The sequence below is a fragment of the Thermobia domestica genome, chromosome 3, assembly GCF_964235325.1.
Source record: "Thermobia domestica chromosome 3, izTheDome1.hap1.1, whole genome shotgun sequence".
NCBI classification, from domain to species: domain Eukaryota; kingdom Metazoa; phylum Arthropoda; class Insecta; order Zygentoma; family Lepismatidae; genus Thermobia; species Thermobia domestica.
The window spans coordinates 115991380-116013401 of record NC_137456.1 but is presented as its reverse complement, the minus strand read 5'-3'; the positions used below and the strand labels follow the sequence as shown (position 1 = coordinate 116013401).

Sequence of the window (22022 nt, the reverse complement as noted above, 5' to 3'; positions counted from 1 at the left end):
CGACATAGACAATCACGTGAAACCGAGTAAATTGAAGAAGAGGAAAGCAGCAATGAAGTTATCACAGCTCCCAGAAAAATAAAGAAGGACGGAGCATAACAACGGATCAAGACCACAGCCAACTAGGCCTTCAAAAACCAAGACCAAGCTCCTGTGGAATGATAAAATTATGTTTCATCTTCATCTTCATTACCACAAAGAGTTCATATGAACCTGTCTGGAAAAGTACGTAGTTCCAAAAGTAGGGACGTTCAAAAGCGAGGAGAAACTACATTTCAACACGTGTTCTTTCGAACTCGAAAAGCCGTGGGTTAGCGATCCATATCAGCTTAAATAAAGTCACATATACACCATTCAGAAATGCATATTGTAACAATATGTAATATTCCCTACATGGCATATTTCCAAGACGTACTCCCAACAAAATTCTCAGGTATGTTATAATTTCAGAAAGGGTTTGAAGTAGGCAAATAGTAAGCTTTGACAGCAGTGGATACGACATTCTTCGGCGAGAAGTTTGAAATGTTAGAGACCGCTAGCTCCACGGTCTATTGTGTTCGGAATAACGCGTGCTGCGATGTATTTTGTCACGATATATGCCACTTTTTTTTTTTTTTCTCACGTACAAGCGTGAAATAAAACATCGCAGCATTCGTTATTCCGAACACGAGGGACCGTGGTGCTGGCGGTCCTCAAAACTTCCGACTTTGCGCCGAAGGATTCCGTGTTAGAGCATATTTGAGAATTCTGTGGGAAGTTATATCTGGAAATTATGCTCTGAAGGTAATCCCTTGCGAACCTACTGCACGTTGATGAAATATGCATTTTTGGATGGCGTATGTGTGACTTTCTTTACAATGATATTCATCGCCACTTCACCGTTTCTCGAATTCGAAATAACTTGTGTTGAAATGTAACATTTCCATGATATCAGACGGCTCTAGTTTTGCTGAATTGTTGTAAATGAAAAATCCAAATCCCGGATTTAGTGTCTGTAACCCTAAGGAATTTTGAGCTATGGACATGTTTTCTTTTACCCGTTTTCCTTCTCTTTTAGATCAATAATAATATTATAATAATAATTCCTGAAGCATATGTGTGATTATTTTAAGTGAAAATTCTAAATACCAAATTTCATGTCAATAGCGAGAGTGACAGATGGGCATCTTGTTATAAGAATTGCTGCCCCTATTTACCCCCTTCCACGTATTTCCAAAAATTTTTCCTTATTGATACCTTATCACAGATTCTATCCACATTCGAGTTTCTAGCTTAAACAGTTTAATCTAAGCGTTGATCAGTCAGCCAGGATTATTTTATTTTCTTTATACATAGAGATAAAGATGCGAGCGAATGGAATTTTTCCCCACTTGGTATCAAAGTATCATCAAATTTAGATGACTAAATTAAAAACAGCACTGGCTATTATACTTCTGTTATTTATTCATATTGAATTAATTATCTTAAAAATAATACGGCTAATATTTAAAATTAAGGCTTATATTAATAAACAACTTCTTTTTTCTTTCAGATTGTCAGTGATATTAGATGTCGAAGAAATTGGTATGAAGAAATCAGTAGTAAACGATGCTGACAAAAAACGATATATATGCTCACTTTGTATGAAGCCTTTCACAAGGCCTAAGGAACTTGAAAGACACTTTCGAATTCACACAGGTGAAAAGCCCTTTGCGTGTCAGATGTGTTCAAAGCGATTCAACAGGAAAAGTTCGTTAAAGACACATATGCTGTGTGTTCATGGAGGAAGTCTCACGTAAAGTTATTACAATAATTACGTGCACCAAAAGATAACCTTTAAAATCTTGTTTTCTTGTTTTCTTCTTCACATTCTTGTTTTTATAATGGTAGGCCTAGCTATTGTAGAAAAATGTAATTTTTTATCAGGAATGTTATTTTTGTTAATAAAAAGAATAAAGCACATGTTTGAAACGTTTAAAGCTTTTTGTCTATTTTAACACAAACTTACAAACTTACGTACATTTGCATTACATTTCTCTTTTCAAATTATTTGTTTGAAGTAGAATTAGCCAAATGATTCCTTCTCTAATTGTGTTTAATTCTGACAAAAATTTGCTTTCAAGAACAAGACCAATAGTAAAAAATGTGTTCAGGGGAAAGTAAAAAGCAGAAAATGTACAAATTTCTTTGATATTTAACACATCTGTTCGGTCAGTCCTATTCATATATATATTCATTCTTTAGATGTATTTTGATAGTTTTGTGCTTGGGAAAATTTTATGATATACGTTGCATGATCCGTTAGGAACATTGAAATAGCAAGTTAAGCCACGAGTAAATTATTTGAATCTTACACGAAATAATTACAGACATTATAAAGTTTCTTTATAAACACTTGATTACTTCAAGAAAATATTATGAATCTTATATTTATAATAGGAATTTATAATAAGCTAAAAAAGAAGTAAAAGTTTTTTGGCATGCAATTTTCAAATCTTATGCATAAAATATTTTCTTGAAGTAATGAAATGTTTATGAGGAATTATAATATATTATCAGTTATTTAGTGCGAGATTCGAGCAATGTTGACTCTTGGGAATAGCTATTGCTGTTTCAATATTTCAAACCCATTATGCAATGTTGATTGCTTTTTTATTTATTTATTTATTTATTTATTTTCCATTATATAAGATGAATAATCCAGGTAGAGCATATGGTTATAATTTGCATATTTCGTCACTTGCGTCACAGGAGGTTGATCTAAAGAATATATGTAAAATTTTGAAAGAATACATGTGGAATTTGTCGCTATACAGGATCAAGTGGAACATTGCCCTTTCTCTTACAAATTTTGAAGTAAAAATAAAGAGGAAGCAGGCTACATTTTGAAATATTGGAATATATATTCAGGCAACGCGACTGCACTACAAAATAAATGGCTCTGCCTTATACCATAAGTCAAAAAAATAAAATAAAATAAAATAAAAATAAAAAAAATAAAAATAAATAAATAAATAAATAAATAATGGTCAAACTAATTAATAGCAATAACTAAAAGAACAGTGAATCATAAATCAAATTAGAAAGTGAAATTAAACGAATGGTTGCAATCTCGTATTGTCACAAATGACAATATAATTATTTAACTGTAAACATCCAAGAGTAACCAGACGTAGTATGTTAGCTTAACTGTATACCAGATAATTTTCAGATTCACTCAATGCTAAGCCAATTATAACATTAATAAGCTGAATACTTATACATTCAATTTTTACCTGTTACTTTCAGAGACCTCCTAATATCATGTCATATGCAAATAGAAAGTTAAAAGTTCTCTGTAGTCATACTTTACCTTATTGCAGATCCTGCTTAGGTTTGACCACACAGTAGTCTCTTTCTATATTTGTAATTTATTAAAGAATTTTCCATTTCGATGCTTGATGCAGGATCCAGAATGAAGAATCCAGAATGATCTTTTAGTTGCAAACTTTGTCATTTTATATGGACTACTGTCCTTGTTTGCATTAATTAATTTTCCTTTTTCCTTTGCCAAAAGCCAGTATAAAAATTTACAAAATCTTAGGAAAGTCCTAATTACATTTTCTGAAAAATATTGTTGTTATCTAATGATGTGAAAATAAGTATTTTTTAATTTTAATTTACCCCGAGGTTTGCTTTCATCCTTTTTTGTGATTTTATCCGAATTGTTAATTACTACTTAAAAAAAAAAAGTTTTTTGACTACAGGTGATTCTTGACTGTTTGGCTTCTGCCTTTAACGATTTCTTGATTGGAAATACTGTCCTTGTGATTTTTAAAACTAATGTTATGCATGTATCCAGAAGTTAAGATATTACAACAAACTTTGTTCCATTTTCACCTACCGAATTGCGATTATGATTTTTATGAATAAAATAAAAATTAGGTTTATTTGAATTCTTAGTTCATGGTTCCATCACAGCCTACACTCTGAGGTTTTTCAGACTATTTCAAATATATATTTATATAGGGCCCGTTTATTCTCAGCAGGGCAGATAGGAGGAAGCAAAAGATTGCATCGCTCCATAGAAAAGACTTACTAAATAAACCAAGTTGCTTTGATACATGATTTCCAGTAAACTGAAAGTACTGTTATACTTTCCATAGATAGAAAATTTTCATGCAACATAAAAAGTGTGTGGTTGGTCCAATATCTCCCTAATCAGTTAATTACGTCTCTTTAAATTAATAGCAAGTTCTACTGGAAGCATTTCATTCGTACTACTTTTTATATACATCTACATCACACTACACTATTTGCGTTGCTGTCAGACTTTTTAAATGGAAATCTTTCACATTCTCGGCTAGTGTAGTAAATAAACTAATTATTAAGGATATTTATATTTTGAAAACTACTAAAGCGTTAGGAGAAAACATGGTGGCTCAGTAGTAGAATTTTTCCATGTAGTTCCAAGAGTCGCTGGTTCGATCCCAAACTTCATTAGTTCGTAATCGATAACATTGTGCCTATTAGTCTTCTCGGTTTTCTCCCCCATTCTCACTCCATCATGGGAGACCCGGGTTCGATTCCCGACGGGAGCTCATGTGGTTCGGATTCCACGTTAATCAGTAGGTCCACGTTTCATATAGCCTCGCCGCTGAACGGGACGTTAAACTCAAAATCAACTCGACTCAACTCTCACTCCACCAATTCTTCCATAATTATTTATTTATAATTGTCATCTTGCAGAATATAATCATTAATTTTCAAACTAAAGATTTAATTTTTATTTAGAAATATATATATATATATATATATATATATATATATATATATATATATATATATATATATGCAAACGAATTATCCAAGATAGATGCTTGTCAAGAAGTATTGGAAAGACTTTAACCCAGCAATGGATCTGCAATTGTTGATAATGGTATGTATGTGTTTCAAATATAAATAATCCTCATTCCCCAGTTGTCATTCTAGATATCTGAGGTTAAGGGATCATATTTTAAACCCTATAGTTGTAAGAATTTCTAAAAAGAAAGATACTTGAACTAAAATTTGCTGTTTATGGGTATAACTGGGTAAAATTTACTCTTATGTCTTGGTATAACAAACTGTTCTGCGAACTCGAAATATTTTAACAACGAGTTCTAGCGAACCGGCTGGATAGCACCACTGGCTCTTGGATTTCAGTTTTATCCTTCGGTAACCAGGTCCCGTGTTAAACGAGATTGTATCCTTTTTCCAGAAAGTTCTCCGATGTCCCGAGAAAAATACAAATGGAACCCAAAATGTATCTTTAAAAGAAAGAAAAAAAAAAGCGTATAATTGTCGGCTTGTAGTTACGTAGTCTACTAATAATTTCTTGTATGAATTTCTGCAGTGTTTTGAGAGAAAGGCCAACCATTCTACAATAAATTCAGTCAAAAAGACATTCAAGAAATGACATTCAATAAATAATTGATGCCCCCTTAATTCTGGTTTCTTTAAAATGTTAAGAATTCGGAATAAGGTTAAATATATGAAAATGGATTATTTTGAAAAGCTAGAAACTTCTTCGTCACTGGCATGAATATTGGTGTAACAATGACTATACCTAGGTGTATTGTCCAACTAGACCAGTTTGCCGATTGTCTCCCTTTTTTATTTTCTAGATCTAATTACCTTATTTTGTCCTTAATCTGTAGAAAATTATAAGTAGACTGCAGTCGTATTTATTGTATAGGTTTGAGAGGTAATATAAGGAGTGGAAACAATACTCCCAATTTTCAAGAAAATCTGTCCATAGTTTAAAAGTTGTCTGGATGGGCACATGAAAGATGTTGCTTCAAAATTGCAGTTTTCGTAATTATTTTTACTATCATATAAAATATGTTGTTTCACATAGTAGGGCAATTTGAAAGACTGGAACTGTAGAAAGAAAGAAAGTGAACATAAAAAGTTTCTTACCTTGAATCTTTCGAAATACGATCGTCGTGCATCCATATATCGTTGCGTCCTAGCCGTCTATGCATAGAAAAATTGCTGAAAATCCTTTTGTGGAATGCTATTGAAAACTCATGCGTAGCCCTCTTGATGTTTGTTGCATTATCAAAGCACAAACCCCTGAGTGAAGGCTTGAGTTAAGGAAATAGAAAATAATCGCACGGAGCCAGATCTTGTGAATAGGGAGGGTGGGACAACACACAGATCCCCTTTTCGGAGAAAAGTCTTGCACAATCACTGCCTTGTGACTTGGAGCATTGTCATTGAATAGACGCAACTGAACATCACCCTAAAACGCGGGCCTCGTACGTGTAATACATTGCAGTAACTGCTTCAATACCTAAAGGTAAAATGATGTACCGTATTAACCGTCTGTCTTGTATGTACAAATTTCCTTATGTACAGTGTCCTTACTATCGTGAAAAACAATGAGCGAAAGCTTGATTTTGGATTTTGAATGGCGCAGTTTTTTGGTTTGTGGAGAGTTAGGAAACTTCCACCCTATATTTCTGACATTTTGCAGTGTCGCATCTCAGCAGGGGTTCGCAGTGTTGCATTTCAGTATTCCATGATCAGTGTCCTCACTTTCTCCACCAATTCCTGTATTCTCACTTCCTTGCTGCACTCGGATATTCGTCGTCTTCAACTGACTCCCGTCCTTCTCTGAAACGCTTGTGTCATGCAAATACATGAGCACAGGATACACAAGTGGCTCCATACACTTGTTGCAACATTTAATAAGTTTTTATAGCAGTCTTAACCAGACGTGCACAAAATTTGATGTTCGCTCTTTGTTCCATGTTGAACACACGATGCTACTTAGCAACATCTGTCTACACTCACCACGTCAATACACATAACTATCAGTCAAGGTCAATGCACTTCGTACACTCCTCTTTTGTTTGCAACACAGCTCACTTGCACAGCTGCACCACATTCTGAAAAAAAAAAAAAAAAAAAAAATCAGCCTTGATTTCAAATTGCCGCACGATAACTAAATAGAATTATTACCTGTTAGTTCTAGTGTCATGTACTGCAAAGTTTCATTAAAGATTCCTTCATTGTTTCATGCTTGGTAATATTACGGTGGAAGTGAATGTAAAGCTTAATATGCATGAGAATGAAGAAAGAAAATAAAATGTTTTGCGAATTTTGTAGAACTTACGATGATCATCAGGCAGGATTAATATGTTTCTTTCTTGTCATTGTTTTAATACAAAAGAATATTGTAAGGGAAGTATATAATTTGCAGGTTTAAAGCACTTTGAACAGAAAATCTCACAAGTCCTTGGGATTTACTGTCTGTTTACAGAATATAGAGAAATATTGTTACAATAAAGATCTGTAGTTACTGTTCTTATGGTAATGGAAATCGAAACGGTCGCATTTATATTTATTTAGCATTATAATATTTAAAAAAAAAAAAAAAATCGAAGTCGTAATGTGGTCTGCAATTTCTAAGTAGACTATTTGTAGAAAACCTAGTCAAGAAGTAAGGCTTGAACAAGACTGCAAATGAAGCAATACCCTCCCAACATATGAAAGGTGAATAGTCACAAGTGATGTGGCATCACTCTTGGTTGGTAGCAAGTATAAATATACAGAATACTCTATATTGAGTTTCTACTGCTACAAGCCAAGAATGAGCCCACAGAACTTTTAAGTATGCAACTTGGTTATGATGGTATGATATTTATTTCATTTACAACTTTATTAATCCTTGTCTCTTCATTAGGAAAAGACAAAACTGCTACAGGCTTAAAAGATTTTATTATTTTTTTTAAATGCGACAATATTTCGAGAAAGAAAGACAGGATAAAAGAAGTACGAAGCTGAAAACCAAAATTAATACCTGTAGCTAACAAAGTTCCAGTGAATAAAAATAAAACACAGAAAACGGCGATAATACCATAGAAAAAAAAGGAAGTAATCATAGAAAACATAAATTTAAAAAAGAAAAAAACTGTCCAAGACTTGCAAAAGAAGTGTTCTCCAAGTGTGCTGTAATATCTCAATGTAGATAAGCTCTAATATATATACATGACTTTTTTTAATGCAGAATATAAGTATGTAAGTAACCACCAAACACTGCACAATTCACTTGAAAATATCAAGACAAAATTAGTAACTTTTTACATGAAGATTATTTGTAGAATCATATACCAGCTTTAAAATTCATCAAACACCTTTATTTTACGATAATTGTAATTTTATTTTACAATTCTGTAGCATATGTCAGTCTTATATGGCGTCTTGATTCGTAATAGTAATGTTTTCTATATACAAACATTTACATAGTAACTAGACTGTTTCCTCGGTAACCAAACCAATGTCATGAGAACGGATAAATAAACATTTCTACCTAACGACTGAAAAATAAAAGTTACAACATTTTTATGACATTAAATATTACATTTTCTTCTTTTTCCTCTACTATGTAGCTAGTGCAAGTTAATGTAGCACTTTCTGTCCTAAATGATAAATAAAATAAACAATATAAATACATGTTATCGTTGTAAGACAATAGAATAAAAACAATTAATATTTGAGAAGTATTTTTTTAAAAAAGTGGTATAGAATTAGTTACATTTCATTATTATTATTAGTGTTTGATATTCACTTCTTCACTTTTTACTAGCTGACATGCCTTCCTCACACGGGGAAATAGGTTTATGAGAAATATTTGAATCTTCTCCCCCCTTGAGATACGCATTTCAGTGAAACTGTAACGATAAAAATTTATATAACACTTTAGTTTTGCAATAATTTTAACACCCTACCAGCATAGAACATGAACTTTAATCAAATAATCCATCTTTAGGTGGATACTATGTTCTAGAAGTTATTTCAAAGGAGCTAACTACTCCGTAAACTATGAATTCAAAATTATTTTCGGTCATTTGGATATTTTATTTTTAATCCCTTATCACTTACCATGCCGATAAGGGCTGAATATGAACCTAAACATCATTGGAAGTATCAATCTTCATCTCAGCGATTCCGAAAGTTATTGATTCGACACTAACATAAGTCGCTTTCGATTATTTTTACATGTCACCCCTTCCCATCTCACTCTGGGGATACTAGGAGTAGCTTATCCTCACTGGAAGATGAACTTAGACTTAACAGTGTCGGGAGTGTCAGTATTTATATCAGTGACCCCAAAAACTTTGGATTCGACATTAATATCTGTCGTTTTCGATTATTTTTATATTTCACTCCTTTCTATCTTAATCCCTATTAAAGCCAGTGGTGTCTTACTCTATAGCATTTTTTTTTTCCAAGATTGTAAATCATATGTGTACCAAGTTCGGTTGAAATTGCTGCAGGCATTTCAGTCATGAAATGTCCATACATAGACACACACACATCAAAACATCTTCGTATATGGATATAGATGTTTCAGATATACATATTTCTCTTTCAGGAAATAAAAGTACTGAATAGAATAAGTATCAAAAATATTGTATTTTAAGTTCGTATAAATCTCTAATAGTATGACAATTAAAGAATTAGACTGATTTTATTACGGCCGAAATAGTGCAACCAATCAAGCAACGCATACCATCTTAATCAATAATTTGGTAACATTGCAACTCCTCCTACTAAACATATTAGGAAATAACACGCTCCCATTTTTATTTAGCTGGTGAGGGACGCGGCTGCAGAAGCAGCCTGGAGCCAAGAGCAAATAGTAAATCTATTTTTAAAACTTAGTAAAACTGCTGCTAGGACAGTGAAATGGAATAAATGTATTAGGATTTTTTTAAATTTTTATTTTTTATTTTATTTATTTATTTGTCTCGTGTGCAGATTTTCAAGTGAATTAAAACACTGTATGGAAGTGATTGAAGGTAAAGATTTCTTTTTAAGATTCGTGGACGTCCGATTTCTGTTTCTTCGGACAAGCTTATTGCAGGAGCTATTCAGGAGCTATGTAGTACCTATTCATAATTTTTGCCCCAAAAATAAATGTGTATGATCAGTTATCTACTTTACTCTCTAGATCAGTCGTCCTGAGATTTTCCAAAACTCCAATTACTAGTTGGGGGGCGCGGTGGCTCAGTGGTAGAGCGTTCACCTCCGGTGCTTGGGGTCTCTGGTTCGATCCCAGCTCGTGCCGTGTGGACTTTGTGGTGGACAAACACCGTGCTCGTGGGTTTTCTCGGGGTTCTCCCGTTTCCTCCCACTTTCTTCATTCCACCATTTCACTCATCTCTCATCATCACCGTCTCCTTTAGCCTAACCGGCATACCCGTGGGACGTAAAACTTAAAGATTTCATTTCATTTCCAATTACTAGTTAAAGGATGCCTCTTTGACAACGTTGAAGACACTGAAAAGGAAGTAACATTGAGCCTGCGGGCCAGAATACAGACTTGCAGAGATCCTTTTATTCTTCATTATATCGTGCTGGTGCAGGAGGAATGTACTTTAATTAACCAATAGAATAACATCCGAACTCTTGTTTCGCAACCTCAGTCCCATTATTTAATTCACGAACTGTGTAGTATTCGTGAGGATGAGCGTATATTTTTTAAAAACATGTTAACTTGTTCGCATATGTTAATTGGGAACGTTTGCAAAATAATTTTATTGTGTTCAACTACCAATTACTATGGCATGAGTTTAAGTACTATTTGGAAATGAACTATATTTAAGTAGAAGATGTAATAAAAGAATATAATAATTACAATTAAATTATATTGATTATTTCCTTTGTAGTGTTTCAACTGTACGTACTCACTCAATTCAAGGACACATGTGTTCATGGTGTTTTAAATTGTATCCATTTCCCAAGGACCTGAGAAGACACATCCGGAAACACACAGGAGAAAAGCCCTTTACATGTCACGTCTGTTCAAAAAAATTTGCGTTTGAAAGTAGCTTGAAAAGACATCGACGCGTCCACACATCCAATACATCGCCTATTGTATAATGTACAGCAGAAGCTTTGGTTCTGAGATGTTATATAGATAGCATAAATCCAGAAGTAAATTTGAAGTGGACTAAAAGAAATGTGCAGGTTCAGTTTCGGACGATATACAGAACATGAAAGCACTTAAACACTGCTGCAAGAAAAAGTATGTAAAGTGATGCAGTTTATTCATTCTTAGAAAAAACAAACAAAAAAAAATTCAAAGTAACATGCACTGAAGACAAGTTACCAGGTTTTCGTTATTTATTTTATTTTATTTATTTATTTATTTATTTATTTATTTGTAATCCAAATTTGTCTCGAAGATTAACTAAATCACATATTTTGTATGATTTTTTTCTTTATGGAACTCTTTGCTGCAAATTTTACAGTGATGTTAAATCTGTATTAATTGAATTTTCTAAGTAATAAATTTAAGCTTAATTTTTGTGTATTATTCGTCTATTACATTATGAACAGCTAAAATATATGTTCCAAATTAAGTTGAACATGTGAATATATATATGTATATATTAATGTAAGTTCAATTATTTAGGTTACGTTGACATGTGCTTTCATTTGTTTTTATTTGCCATTATTGCCATCTATTAGTAATTTAGATAAAAATAATATTCTGTGTGTTAGTTATTGTGAGTTTATGTTGTCAACGAATAGATTGAAAAATAGCTACATTGATGAGCTCCAAATCTATCACAATATTAAATAATTGCTGAGGATGATTTTTTAAAACAAACATTTCTTTGCTTTATATATTGATTTTCCTATATGCCTATTCATATGTTTTCTTTAATTTGCGTCATTTAATTTAATATTTTTTACACTTACGGAAACGCATCTAATTCTAATAACTATATTGTACCTTCGAATTTGAGGAATATAATTGTGAGTCCGGGAATTCATATTGTAGCTTTATGTGAATTATTATTTATGTAAACAAAGCACTATTTTTGAATAAATATATTATTAAATTGTGTTACATTTTCGATATTATAATATCGCTTTCATCAAATTTATTACGGTGTACATTTACCTTGTCCTGACAATAAATCCAGTGCCAAAAGAAGAAAGCACACTTATCAGCCTATCATAGTTCTCCATCTGTTGAGTGTTTAGAATATCAGCAGAATTACCTAAAAAATAATATCCGTGCGCTTTTGTATGAATTCGTAAACCTGATAAAACAAACTTTAACATAAATCACTACTAATTAAGAACATTTTGTGAGTGTGTGCCATGATCATTCTCTTGCATATATCATCCATGTCCTTTGGTCCACAAAGCATAACTATGATATGTTAAACGTAAGTTGTTATTATTTATTTCTTTAATATTCACCAATTGTTTGTAGAAAAGTAAATTTATTCATTGGGATCAAAAATAACAAAGATTGAAATCGCGAATAACACGAACTTCATATTGTTCCACCCACATTTTATTGTTATACCTTAACAAGTCTTTGTTTTGTTTTTGTTTTTGTTTTGTTTTGAAATATTTCCGTATTTTCAAGAATAGGATAGAGAATGTCTCTCGCTGATTAATTCATATTGATAAATGCATTCGTTCATGTTTTTGCAATCGATAATAAAATATAACATTGGACGTTGTATGAATCTGAGAGCTCCATTATACAGCATCTGGTTGAAACATACGTTGTTCAAAATACCAGAAACTCTGCCGTGTAAGTTTTTCGAATTTTAGAAGCATTTTTCGTCAGAAGAAACAACCAAAACTTTGTATTATTCATTAATTGATCAAGTTATTCACTTGTCATTTGAACCATAGTTTCATAAGATTTTGTAAATTAAGATTTGGATTTCTCATTCATGAATAAGTAAAACATTGTCATTCACATTGGACACTTACAACACGTCGGACGAAATATCGTAGTTTTAAATTCGTACAAGTTTTTATAGTATGACAATTAAGTAATGAAACTGATCTATTGCGTCCAAAATAGCACCAGCCGTAACTCATATCGTTCAGACGTTCAAATTATGTCTAATTTAGCAATACTACAGTATCACCTCCTAAGAATATATATATAAACACTTCGCCAATTTTGTTCAGTTGATGGACACATTGTTACGGAATCAGCATGAAGTAAAGAGCAAGAAGCCACATGGAACAGTTTACATTCGTTTTATAAACTTGGAGAAAATGCTATTATGGTAGTACGGTTGAAAAGACAAATGTAATAAGATAATTCTTATCTCGTGTGTAGACCTACAAGTGGCATACATATTTCAAACATGGTGTGTGAACGATTGAAGCAAAACCCGATTTCTGAACATCTGATTTGTGTTTGTTCGGAAGAACTTATTGCAAAAGTCAGAAAACGAATACAAGATTGTTATTTGACTTGAGTATGGTGTTGACCGGAATACGGTTTGTCAAAATTTAATGGAAGGCTTGAAAATACAAAAAGGCGCTTCCAAGTTCGTTTCACATTCTTTGTCTGATGACTAATAATATGATTATCTTCAGAACGCAAAAGACATCCTTCAAACTGCTCGTAGAAATAAAAAGTTTTTAAATTCGACCCTATTGGAAGGATAAAAATGGTTGTTTCATTATTATCTCACAAACAAACGACAAAGTGTTGATTGAGAATCACTAAAAAAAAAAAAAAAAAAAAAAAAAAAAAAAAAAAAAAAAAAAAAAAAAAAAGTCTTCAAAAGTCAAAAGTGAAGATAATGCTCCTGTGTTTCCACATCAGTAAGGGAATTACCATAAATTTACTTCTGAAGAAAGAGTTCAATGAAGCTTTGTTTTTAATTACTCTGAAACTCCTATGTAGAGGGACTTTCTGTGCCCGATTTATTTATTCAAATTCTGTGCCCGATTTATGATAGTCTGTTCATTCCACACAATAATGTTCCTGCTCACTAGTCAGCAGCTATACGTCGAATTTTGGCCCTGCCTATTACCTAGACTTGTCCTCTTAAGATTATTATCTGTTTACAAAGTTCATTTTACTACTTAAAAGGCGCGTCTTTGACGAAATTGAAGACACTTAAAGGGCTTAACATCAACATTCTGAGTCATACTACAAACAAAACTAGTAGAGGTCGTTCTAGTATTCTTTAGATCTTTCCAAGTAGTGAAGAAATGTACTTTGAATAACAAATAGGTAATATCCTTGTCTTTCGTTTCATAATCCTAGTCTTATTATTTAATTGTCGGATCTATATTATCTTTTCTGCGTTGCGGAGGATGTATATTTTCCCAAAATGTGTTAAAGTGTTAGTGCGTGTTCTTTGGGAAAATAGACAAAGTAATTTTATTTTGGTAAACCAGTAATTATTATGTTAAAAATATATTTTGAAAATAAGCTAAGTAAAAAATATAATAAAAGAATATAGTGAATACAATGAATTGTATTGATTGTTTCCTTTGCAGTCTTCCAACTGGACATACTGGCCCAAGTAAAAGACACAAGTGTTCATGGTGTTCCAAATCATACGTACTTCCCAAGGACCTGAGAAGACACATCCGGAAACATACAGGAGAAAAGCCCTTTACATGTCACGTCTGCTCTAGAAAATTCGCCTTTGAAAGTAGCTTGAAAAGGCATCAACGTCTCCACATACTGCGTAGACTTTCTGTTGTATAATCTGCAGCAGAAGCTTTGGTTGTGAGGTTTTATATAGGCAGTATAGTTATTTTCCTTAGTTCAGAGCTGAATTTGAAGTGAACTAATACTAAAAAATTTGTAGATTCAAGTTTGGAGGATATATAGAACCATGAAACCACGTACTTGTAACTGCAAGAAAAATTGTGCTAATTTCTACAGTTCATTCACACTCATAAAATAAATCAAAGTAGCAGATACTGAAAAGAATCTGCTTTTTTATTATTATTAGTATTATTATTATTATTCACTGTACAAAATTTCAAAAAATTGTCCCTAAGATTAACATTTACATTTTTGTATGATTATTTCTTTAAACTATTGTTTTCTACAAGTTCTACAATTATTAATTTTGGATTTTGTATTAATTGACCTTTCTAAGTAATAAATCAAAAGTTTATCTCTTTTATTATTATTACAAACATTTTTAAAAGGAAAATCTTCATAATTAAGACAGTGTCTTCATTTTAATTTATTTGTATATAATTTCGATTTTGTTTGTGTGTACCCAGGGACGACTTTGTAATATAGTCGCAAAGTGGCGTGTCTACCCAATAAATACGAAGAAAATAATTAATAAAAATTCACTATGAACATAGGAATGAGGAACGATGGAACAAGAAAGTTGTTATTTTAATATGGAATCTACAACCTTGCTTGATGATTATGAGAGATTTGGCAACATAGTGTGAATCACGATGTTTGATGTTACTTTCTGTTCATCATGCTCTTGTTTGCGTCTTTCTAGTGATCGCCTGCCTTACAGGACAGCCCTGTAAACTTTGTAGCTGGCGGGAAAGGAGGGTAGAGCTTGAGCCTTTAAGCATGTGCTGGTTTTGCGCGCCCTACACAATGAAGTAGCAAGGAAAAACCTGCTTGTCACAGAAAAGAGAGTTGCTGATATGTTTCAAGGGCGATTGTATTCCACAGTGTGTTTTCCATGCATTCTTTCCTATGTTCATATACAAATCATTACGAAGAAAAATACTTTATATATACACTTCACAATTTCAAAATTCAGTAGCACCTTATGTATGTTAACGGAACCTTTTTTTTTTTTTTTTTAAGCATTTAGGGTACGAATGAATACTCTTGAGTCTTGAACTACATTATAATTTGATTTATCTCTGAAATGTTGCTGTGAATGCAAGCATGCAAAGCTAGAGACAGATATGTAAGTGTTACACTTCTAATTTAAATAAATAATATAAAATACCAATACGTAGAACATAGTCAATTGTCAAGTCATGTAGGGTAGATTTAAGACGGAGGCAGGGGGTTTGTAAATTCGATCCCTGCTAGACCAATGGAATTTCATGCATATTTTTGGAGCTTTCTCGTAAATACGGTTAGCAAAGACGTTTTTTCCATAGAATATCAGGGTTCGATTCCCATTAGGGGCACGTGTAATTCAGATTCTACGTTAAACAGTAGTCTACGTTTTAATGCTGAAAATGAATAGTCAATTGAAATCTCATTTGCTTTAGAGACAATCGAAACCGAATGTACAACTTGAATTTCAAAGCATCATGAAAATATTGCCGTGTCCCTATTTTACAAGTTGATGAATACATATTATAAAAATATGAGTAAATGAAGCTAGTTAACTTTTCGATCATTACTTAGTTTTTTTGTATCCGTTTCAAATCACACTATTAGTAAATATATAATCAAATGATTTTTACACAATTAATTGATTCGAATTGAAAATATCTAGATTTTGAGTAGTGTTGGCAAAATGAATTATTTTCCACTCCTTGAATAGCTTGATTTCTTTGTAGTATGTAAAACTAAGTAAATTAATTCTGTATGTAGGACATCTACTGGATATGTTATTATGCAGTGACATTTGTTATTTTCCTTGTAATATTTGTACTTCACATCCTGAAATTATGCCCTTTCCTCCACAGGTTCATATGCATTTTTATCTGATTTTTATGTAAGGAATCACCTCTTACAGTTTTTCGGTATATAATATAGATATGTATATATAGTGGCGGATCCAGGATATGATCAAGAGAGGGGCTAAACCATAGTTTGCAGCTTTATCCAGTGTATACCTGAGCGTCAAGGGGAGGCTATAGCCCCTATAGTTCCCTTGGATCCGCGCCTATATATATATAGGGCTTGAAAAGTCTTGCTTGCAAGTACTATCTACTAACTAAAAAATCTACTAACCAAACCATTTTGCAGTCACAGTATTTATATCGGACTTTACTCGCCAAATGTAAAAAAGTACTCGCCACTGGCAAGCAGGCGAGTGGATTTTTCAAGCTATATATATATATATATATATATATATATATTGGGTAGGTGGAAATGGAACTTACCTTTGAACTGCAGAATCCATTTCAAAAACCGCTGCACGCTGTCTATTGCCGTTTATGTTCTATGACGAATAACATTGAAATTGGAAATGGAAAATTTCTACTATTTCTGGCTTGAGTAAAGAGTTAATGGAGGATACGGAACTTGTTATTGGAGCGCTGAGTCAATTGTAAAATACCACTTCTTACTATTTCTCACTGTTTTTGCACTATGGCGGGATTGGGGTTGAGAGAATCAACGATTTAAAATAATATAATTTTTGTTGATTTTTTAAATTTAAATCACTTGTACTTGAGTCCTTTAAAATGGAATACAATTTAAATACTTCTTTTTAGACTGGTAAACTACGAGTGCTTCAGGTTTCTGTTGTCATGTGATAATATTACAACAAAATGTTATGTTTACATTGTAATGTTACAACAAGATGTTATGTTTTATCTATTTTTTTTTAACATAACCATTTTTCTATCCTAAGGTGCAGGATGGGCTCAAAGTCGCTTTCCCCACGTATTTTATTTCTTTACATTGGGGAAAGCGACTTTGTGCTCACCGTGGACCCACTTAGATTTGTTACTTTGGGGAACTGTAAAGAATACAGTGTATGTTGTAAAACTATGGAACCTTAAAGATTTGAGAAAGCAAGCTGAGCAGGCCTGTGATTATATACCATTATAAATAATACATTCGGCATGTCTCTATGTTCTATGTCGTTGTCGATGATGTATTGCAACAGTAAAGGGACCATTTTGAACATTTACATAAGAATTGGACACCTATCTATTTTAATTAGTGAGATGTTCTGTTTGAAAGAGTGTATACATTAATTTGAAACATCCTGCTTAATCTGTGTATTTGGACGCCGTATATCTTTTCTATATTTCATTTCTATCTCCCAATATTCGTACTAAAATTAGAATTGTTTGTTAATAAACTTCTTCCTGTTTTATTCTGCAAAATTTCAGTTAACTGTAAGGACAATTAATTGTATAGACGAACTGAAAAAAAGTCTACAAGAAATATAACTGTGAATGTCTTTCTTTCTTTTTTTCAGTTCAGCTCTCCCATCATGTGTGGTTACTACACCGGCTGAAAGATCTTTAGGCCATCTAAAGTGCTCCTTTTGTTCTAAACCATTCTATGACAAAAGTAGTCTGAAAGCGCATATGCGAACACATACTGGAGAAAAGCCTTTCACCTGTGAAATATGTTCTAGAAGTTTCTCCTTGAAGTCATCTCTTCAAAGACATACCAAGGTTCACACACCGGATAAACCTTTCTATTGTAAAATATGTAGCCGCAGTTTCCAGAGTCAAGACAAATTCCTAAATCATAACTTTATCCATGAAATTGAGTCAAAAAGTTCATCGCTAATGGAATGATTGATTTGTAAAACAGATGGTCCTGGCAGATTTCATCAAAGAAGTGGCATTTTTCTGTCGGATATTTTGTATGAATGTTGTATGTATGATGTAGTGTTTAATTACAAATAAACATTTTTTTTTCGAACATGAGAAAAGTTTCAAAGCTTCAATTTTTCTTTTGGTTGTACTAGCATAAAGAACTGCGTCCTATGTAATTAAAAATCGTGTTAAACTACAATAGATTTCTTCAGTATGTGTTTATAATATACTATATTTGCATGTGTTATTCTGTTTTTGTATTTTCACTTCTTATTGTACAAAATATTACCGTACATTAATAAAATTTCAAATGAACGAGTTTTACGTTTACTCAATGGGTACAAGTGCTTTCAACTAACTTTATATCTAATTTAGATATTTTCAGTTAGAGTTGCTTTCTACAAAATCCTAAACTTCATTATTTCTGTCTTTCTTTAAGCAATTCATTTACACCATCCTGATTATCAGCAGTGATGTGAACTTATATAGCTAAATTATCAAACAAAATAGGCAGCCGCTTTCTTTTCTGGCCAGAAATTACGAAATTGAAAGAATTCTATGTATACAATGCAGTAGTACATTTAGCCCTTTTTCCATATTAGAGTAAAATTCTTAATGTGAAACAACAGAAAATTATATATTTACTTCTTCCTCTATGGTGTACAATTGTTAAGTTAGTCAGACATACATTTCAGCAGTTATCAGCTTTTCGAGTGTTTAGCCGCCTTCAAGCTTTAAGAAAAACAGTGTATTATATTCTAGGTTCCCCTGAAATAATTCAGAATTTATTAATCTGTTTACGAAGCTTCTACTTCACATAACTATACGCAGATCTCCAAGTAAGAAGGACGAAGAAACCCACATAACCGAGCCATTCTAAAATAACTTTGTTTTTGAAGGTATTGTTTTGGAATGACAAGTTAAGAAATACAGAAAAATGAAATCATTCCGATTGGTTTAACACCTTTACTACTCAGAAGATGCATTACAGATCGATTTCTAACGCGATGTGTATCGCCAGTAGAGTGATTATCTTTACACTGACGCTGTTTCCTTGTTCATCGTTTCTGCATGACCCTGCCAGTCATTCTTCCAACACCGGTAGTAACTTCTGTTAACTCTCAGATCAGCTGTGCAACTTGAAGGAATTTTATTGCATTTTTAAGGTATTCATTTAAATCTCCCTCGTATATTCTTCAGAGTTCAGCTCTGAGTATTCTATAACATGATACAAATATAAAATTTGTAGTGTTGAAATTCTAAGAATTTTAAACAACTGTAAAAATGAGTACTTGTACTTCTCCTGCTTTTATTTGCTTAATTAACATTACTACTATTACCGCAAAATGTGACACCATATTTTAATATTGCATGATAGGCAATACTGTAGCCGAAGGTATACGGCGGTATATGGTGTATACCTTCTGCTTAATCTTAGTCATTAGAGTATATCTTCTGCTTTTAAGCCATATAGTATTCTCTGTATTCTATTCTTAGCTGCTGTTCAGGTATATTGTCAGAAACCATTTTTTCTGACTAGACTGCAGTCACACACACACACAAAAGCGAGATACATCTGATCAGTGAGTATCAGTACAAATGTTTTGTTTAACCGTAATATTCGTATTTCCACCTTACTTCTCACCACGAAAGTTGTCTTTTTTTCGCAACAATAAAACTCAATGAACCAATAATTCGTAATCTTTGATAAAGTACTGTGAGATTCGACATAGTGAGTGAGCCTAATCACGCTGTAAAAGTAGTAGGTGGGACAAAACATATAGAGATTTATAATGCGTGTTATTGATAGTTGGTAGTTGTGTAGAAGTCCCCACGGTGGTGTTTTGTTTCCTCTTCTTGTAACAATTGGCGGCGGGCGGCGGATTATAAAAGCTTTTCCATAAATTCAACAAGTTATATCTTTAGGTACAAAGAGAATGAAGAAAAGAGAATCGTTGCCTTTTTGTTCAATAGAATTCGATTTAATAATAATAATAATAATAATAATAATAATAATAATAATAATAATAATAATAATAATAATAATAATAATAATAATAATAATGGTGATGATGATGATGATGAGGAGGAGGAGGAGGGGGAGGAGTTGAAGAAAATACATTCAGCAATAGTTTGCCGCCGAGAAAGGATTTTGTTAGAGTTGTTTATAGGAAGTGGGAAATGCTTCGCAGCATAAGAATAACTCATTTCTATCCTGATTTCTTTGTGATCATGAACTACCAATACAGTATTTTGTTTACGTGTTTAGGACTAACAAAATATGGATCGTTAGTTGCAAACAGATAGTCTGAACTCCCGGAGAAAATCGGAAATTCAAGATAATGAGTGCAGGAGAAATTAGCCATCATAAGAATAGCAGTTAGTTAATTTAGAAGTTGAATATGTTGGTATGAACATACAAAATGGGAAGGGAATGAAAGAACGAAAACGCCAGCCTGAATTGTAAACTAAAGCTCAGTGGAGTAAGTTAAAAGGAAAGTATGATTGGCTTACTGTTGAAAATAATAAACTTGGATGTGGTGTGTCAGTTGAGTGCAAAGAAGAAAGAATAGAGCTATTACAAGATAGAGATCTTTGGTAAAATCGAGCATCTCAGCTATTAATCTTCGAAATAAAATAAACATAAGAGTCAGAAGGTCACGAAACTGTTTCCAAAATACAGCAAGAAACACAGGGAAAGAGTATTGAAGAAAGCATTGTGGAACGTACTTCGACTGCTGAGGATGCGCCCTCAAAATATTTGGAACAGCTTACTACTTGGCAATGAAAAACCGACCTTCCTGGTATCACGAGAACTTGATTCATCTACAGAAGATAAATGGAATAAATGTGCGTACCATTCTGCATTTCCGCTACACTGCATCAAATATTATAACTTATATTGGTGGGAAAATGAGGAACCAATCGGTTTGGTCAATTGTCACTTCAGGACCAAAATTTAGTGTTCCTATTAACGAATAAATAAACTTGAGAAATAAGAGAGCACTTGAATGTGTGTATATAACACATCACTTAGTAAATTCGTACGATGCAGGGCCGGATTAAAGGGGGGCTGTAACTCCGGGCCTCCAGGTGGATCGGGATCTCTACTCTGATCAAAATCTCAACTGTCTATCTAAAAAGAATCATAAAGATACAATCTTAAAATAACATATGACCAAACATCTTAAACATATTCCTTTAACTTTCCTACTGTACTTTCACAGAAAAGTATTAGGCGAAGTCATCAGGAGCCACATATTTTTCTAGTCCCAGGCCTCCACATGGGTTAATCCTGTCCTGGTAGGATGAAACATAGATGTCGCCATTATTCACAAATCCATGTGATTGTTAGGAAGTACTAACCGTCAAATGATACGTGTCAATATTTCATAACAATCTGACGTTTAATTCACACGTTACAGTGGTTTTAGTGACTCCACTTTCGTAATTTTCAAAACAATGGAAAAAACAGAGTTTCGTGTGTTGATAAAGCATTGCGTTTTAATGGGAAAAAATACCATTCAAACAAAAGCAATGGCTTGACAAGTGTTATTCGGACTCTGCTTCTTCGAGACAAATTGTAGAGAAGTGGTTTTCTGATATTAAACGCGGCCGTGTAAGCACCGGTAATGCTGAACACACTGGTCGCCCAAATTCAGTAGTTGTTTTAGAAAACAAAAAAAAAAAGTACACAAAATAGGTTTGGCTGTTCGTAAATTGAAGTTGCTTGAGATAGCTGACACCTAAGATATCAGAAGGTAGCATTT

The 22022-nt window shown here is 32.9% G+C and overlaps 1 protein-coding gene across 11 annotated transcripts in view; it reads left to right on the top strand.

The window, feature by feature from the left end:
• LOC145680674 (uncharacterized) overlaps window positions 1–22022 on the top strand; it is a 573261-nt gene that overhangs the window by 234326 nt on the left and 316913 nt on the right. Inside the window, exon 4 of one of the 11 annotated variants that reach the window (XM_081751517.1) lies at window positions 17904–18539. The exons of 4 other annotated variants lie outside the window; for them this stretch is intronic. In XM_081751517.1, the coding sequence (XP_081607643.1) occupies window positions 17904–18231 (328 nt within the window). In that variant the 3' untranslated portion in view covers window positions 18232–18539. Of the gene's footprint in view, window positions 1–1531; window positions 1817–10679; window positions 11139–14292; window positions 15581–17903; window positions 18540–22022 lie in introns of those variants that run through there. 6 more of the 11 variants (XM_081751537.1, XM_081751532.1, XM_081751538.1 and 3 more) reach the window with 6 other exon arrangements.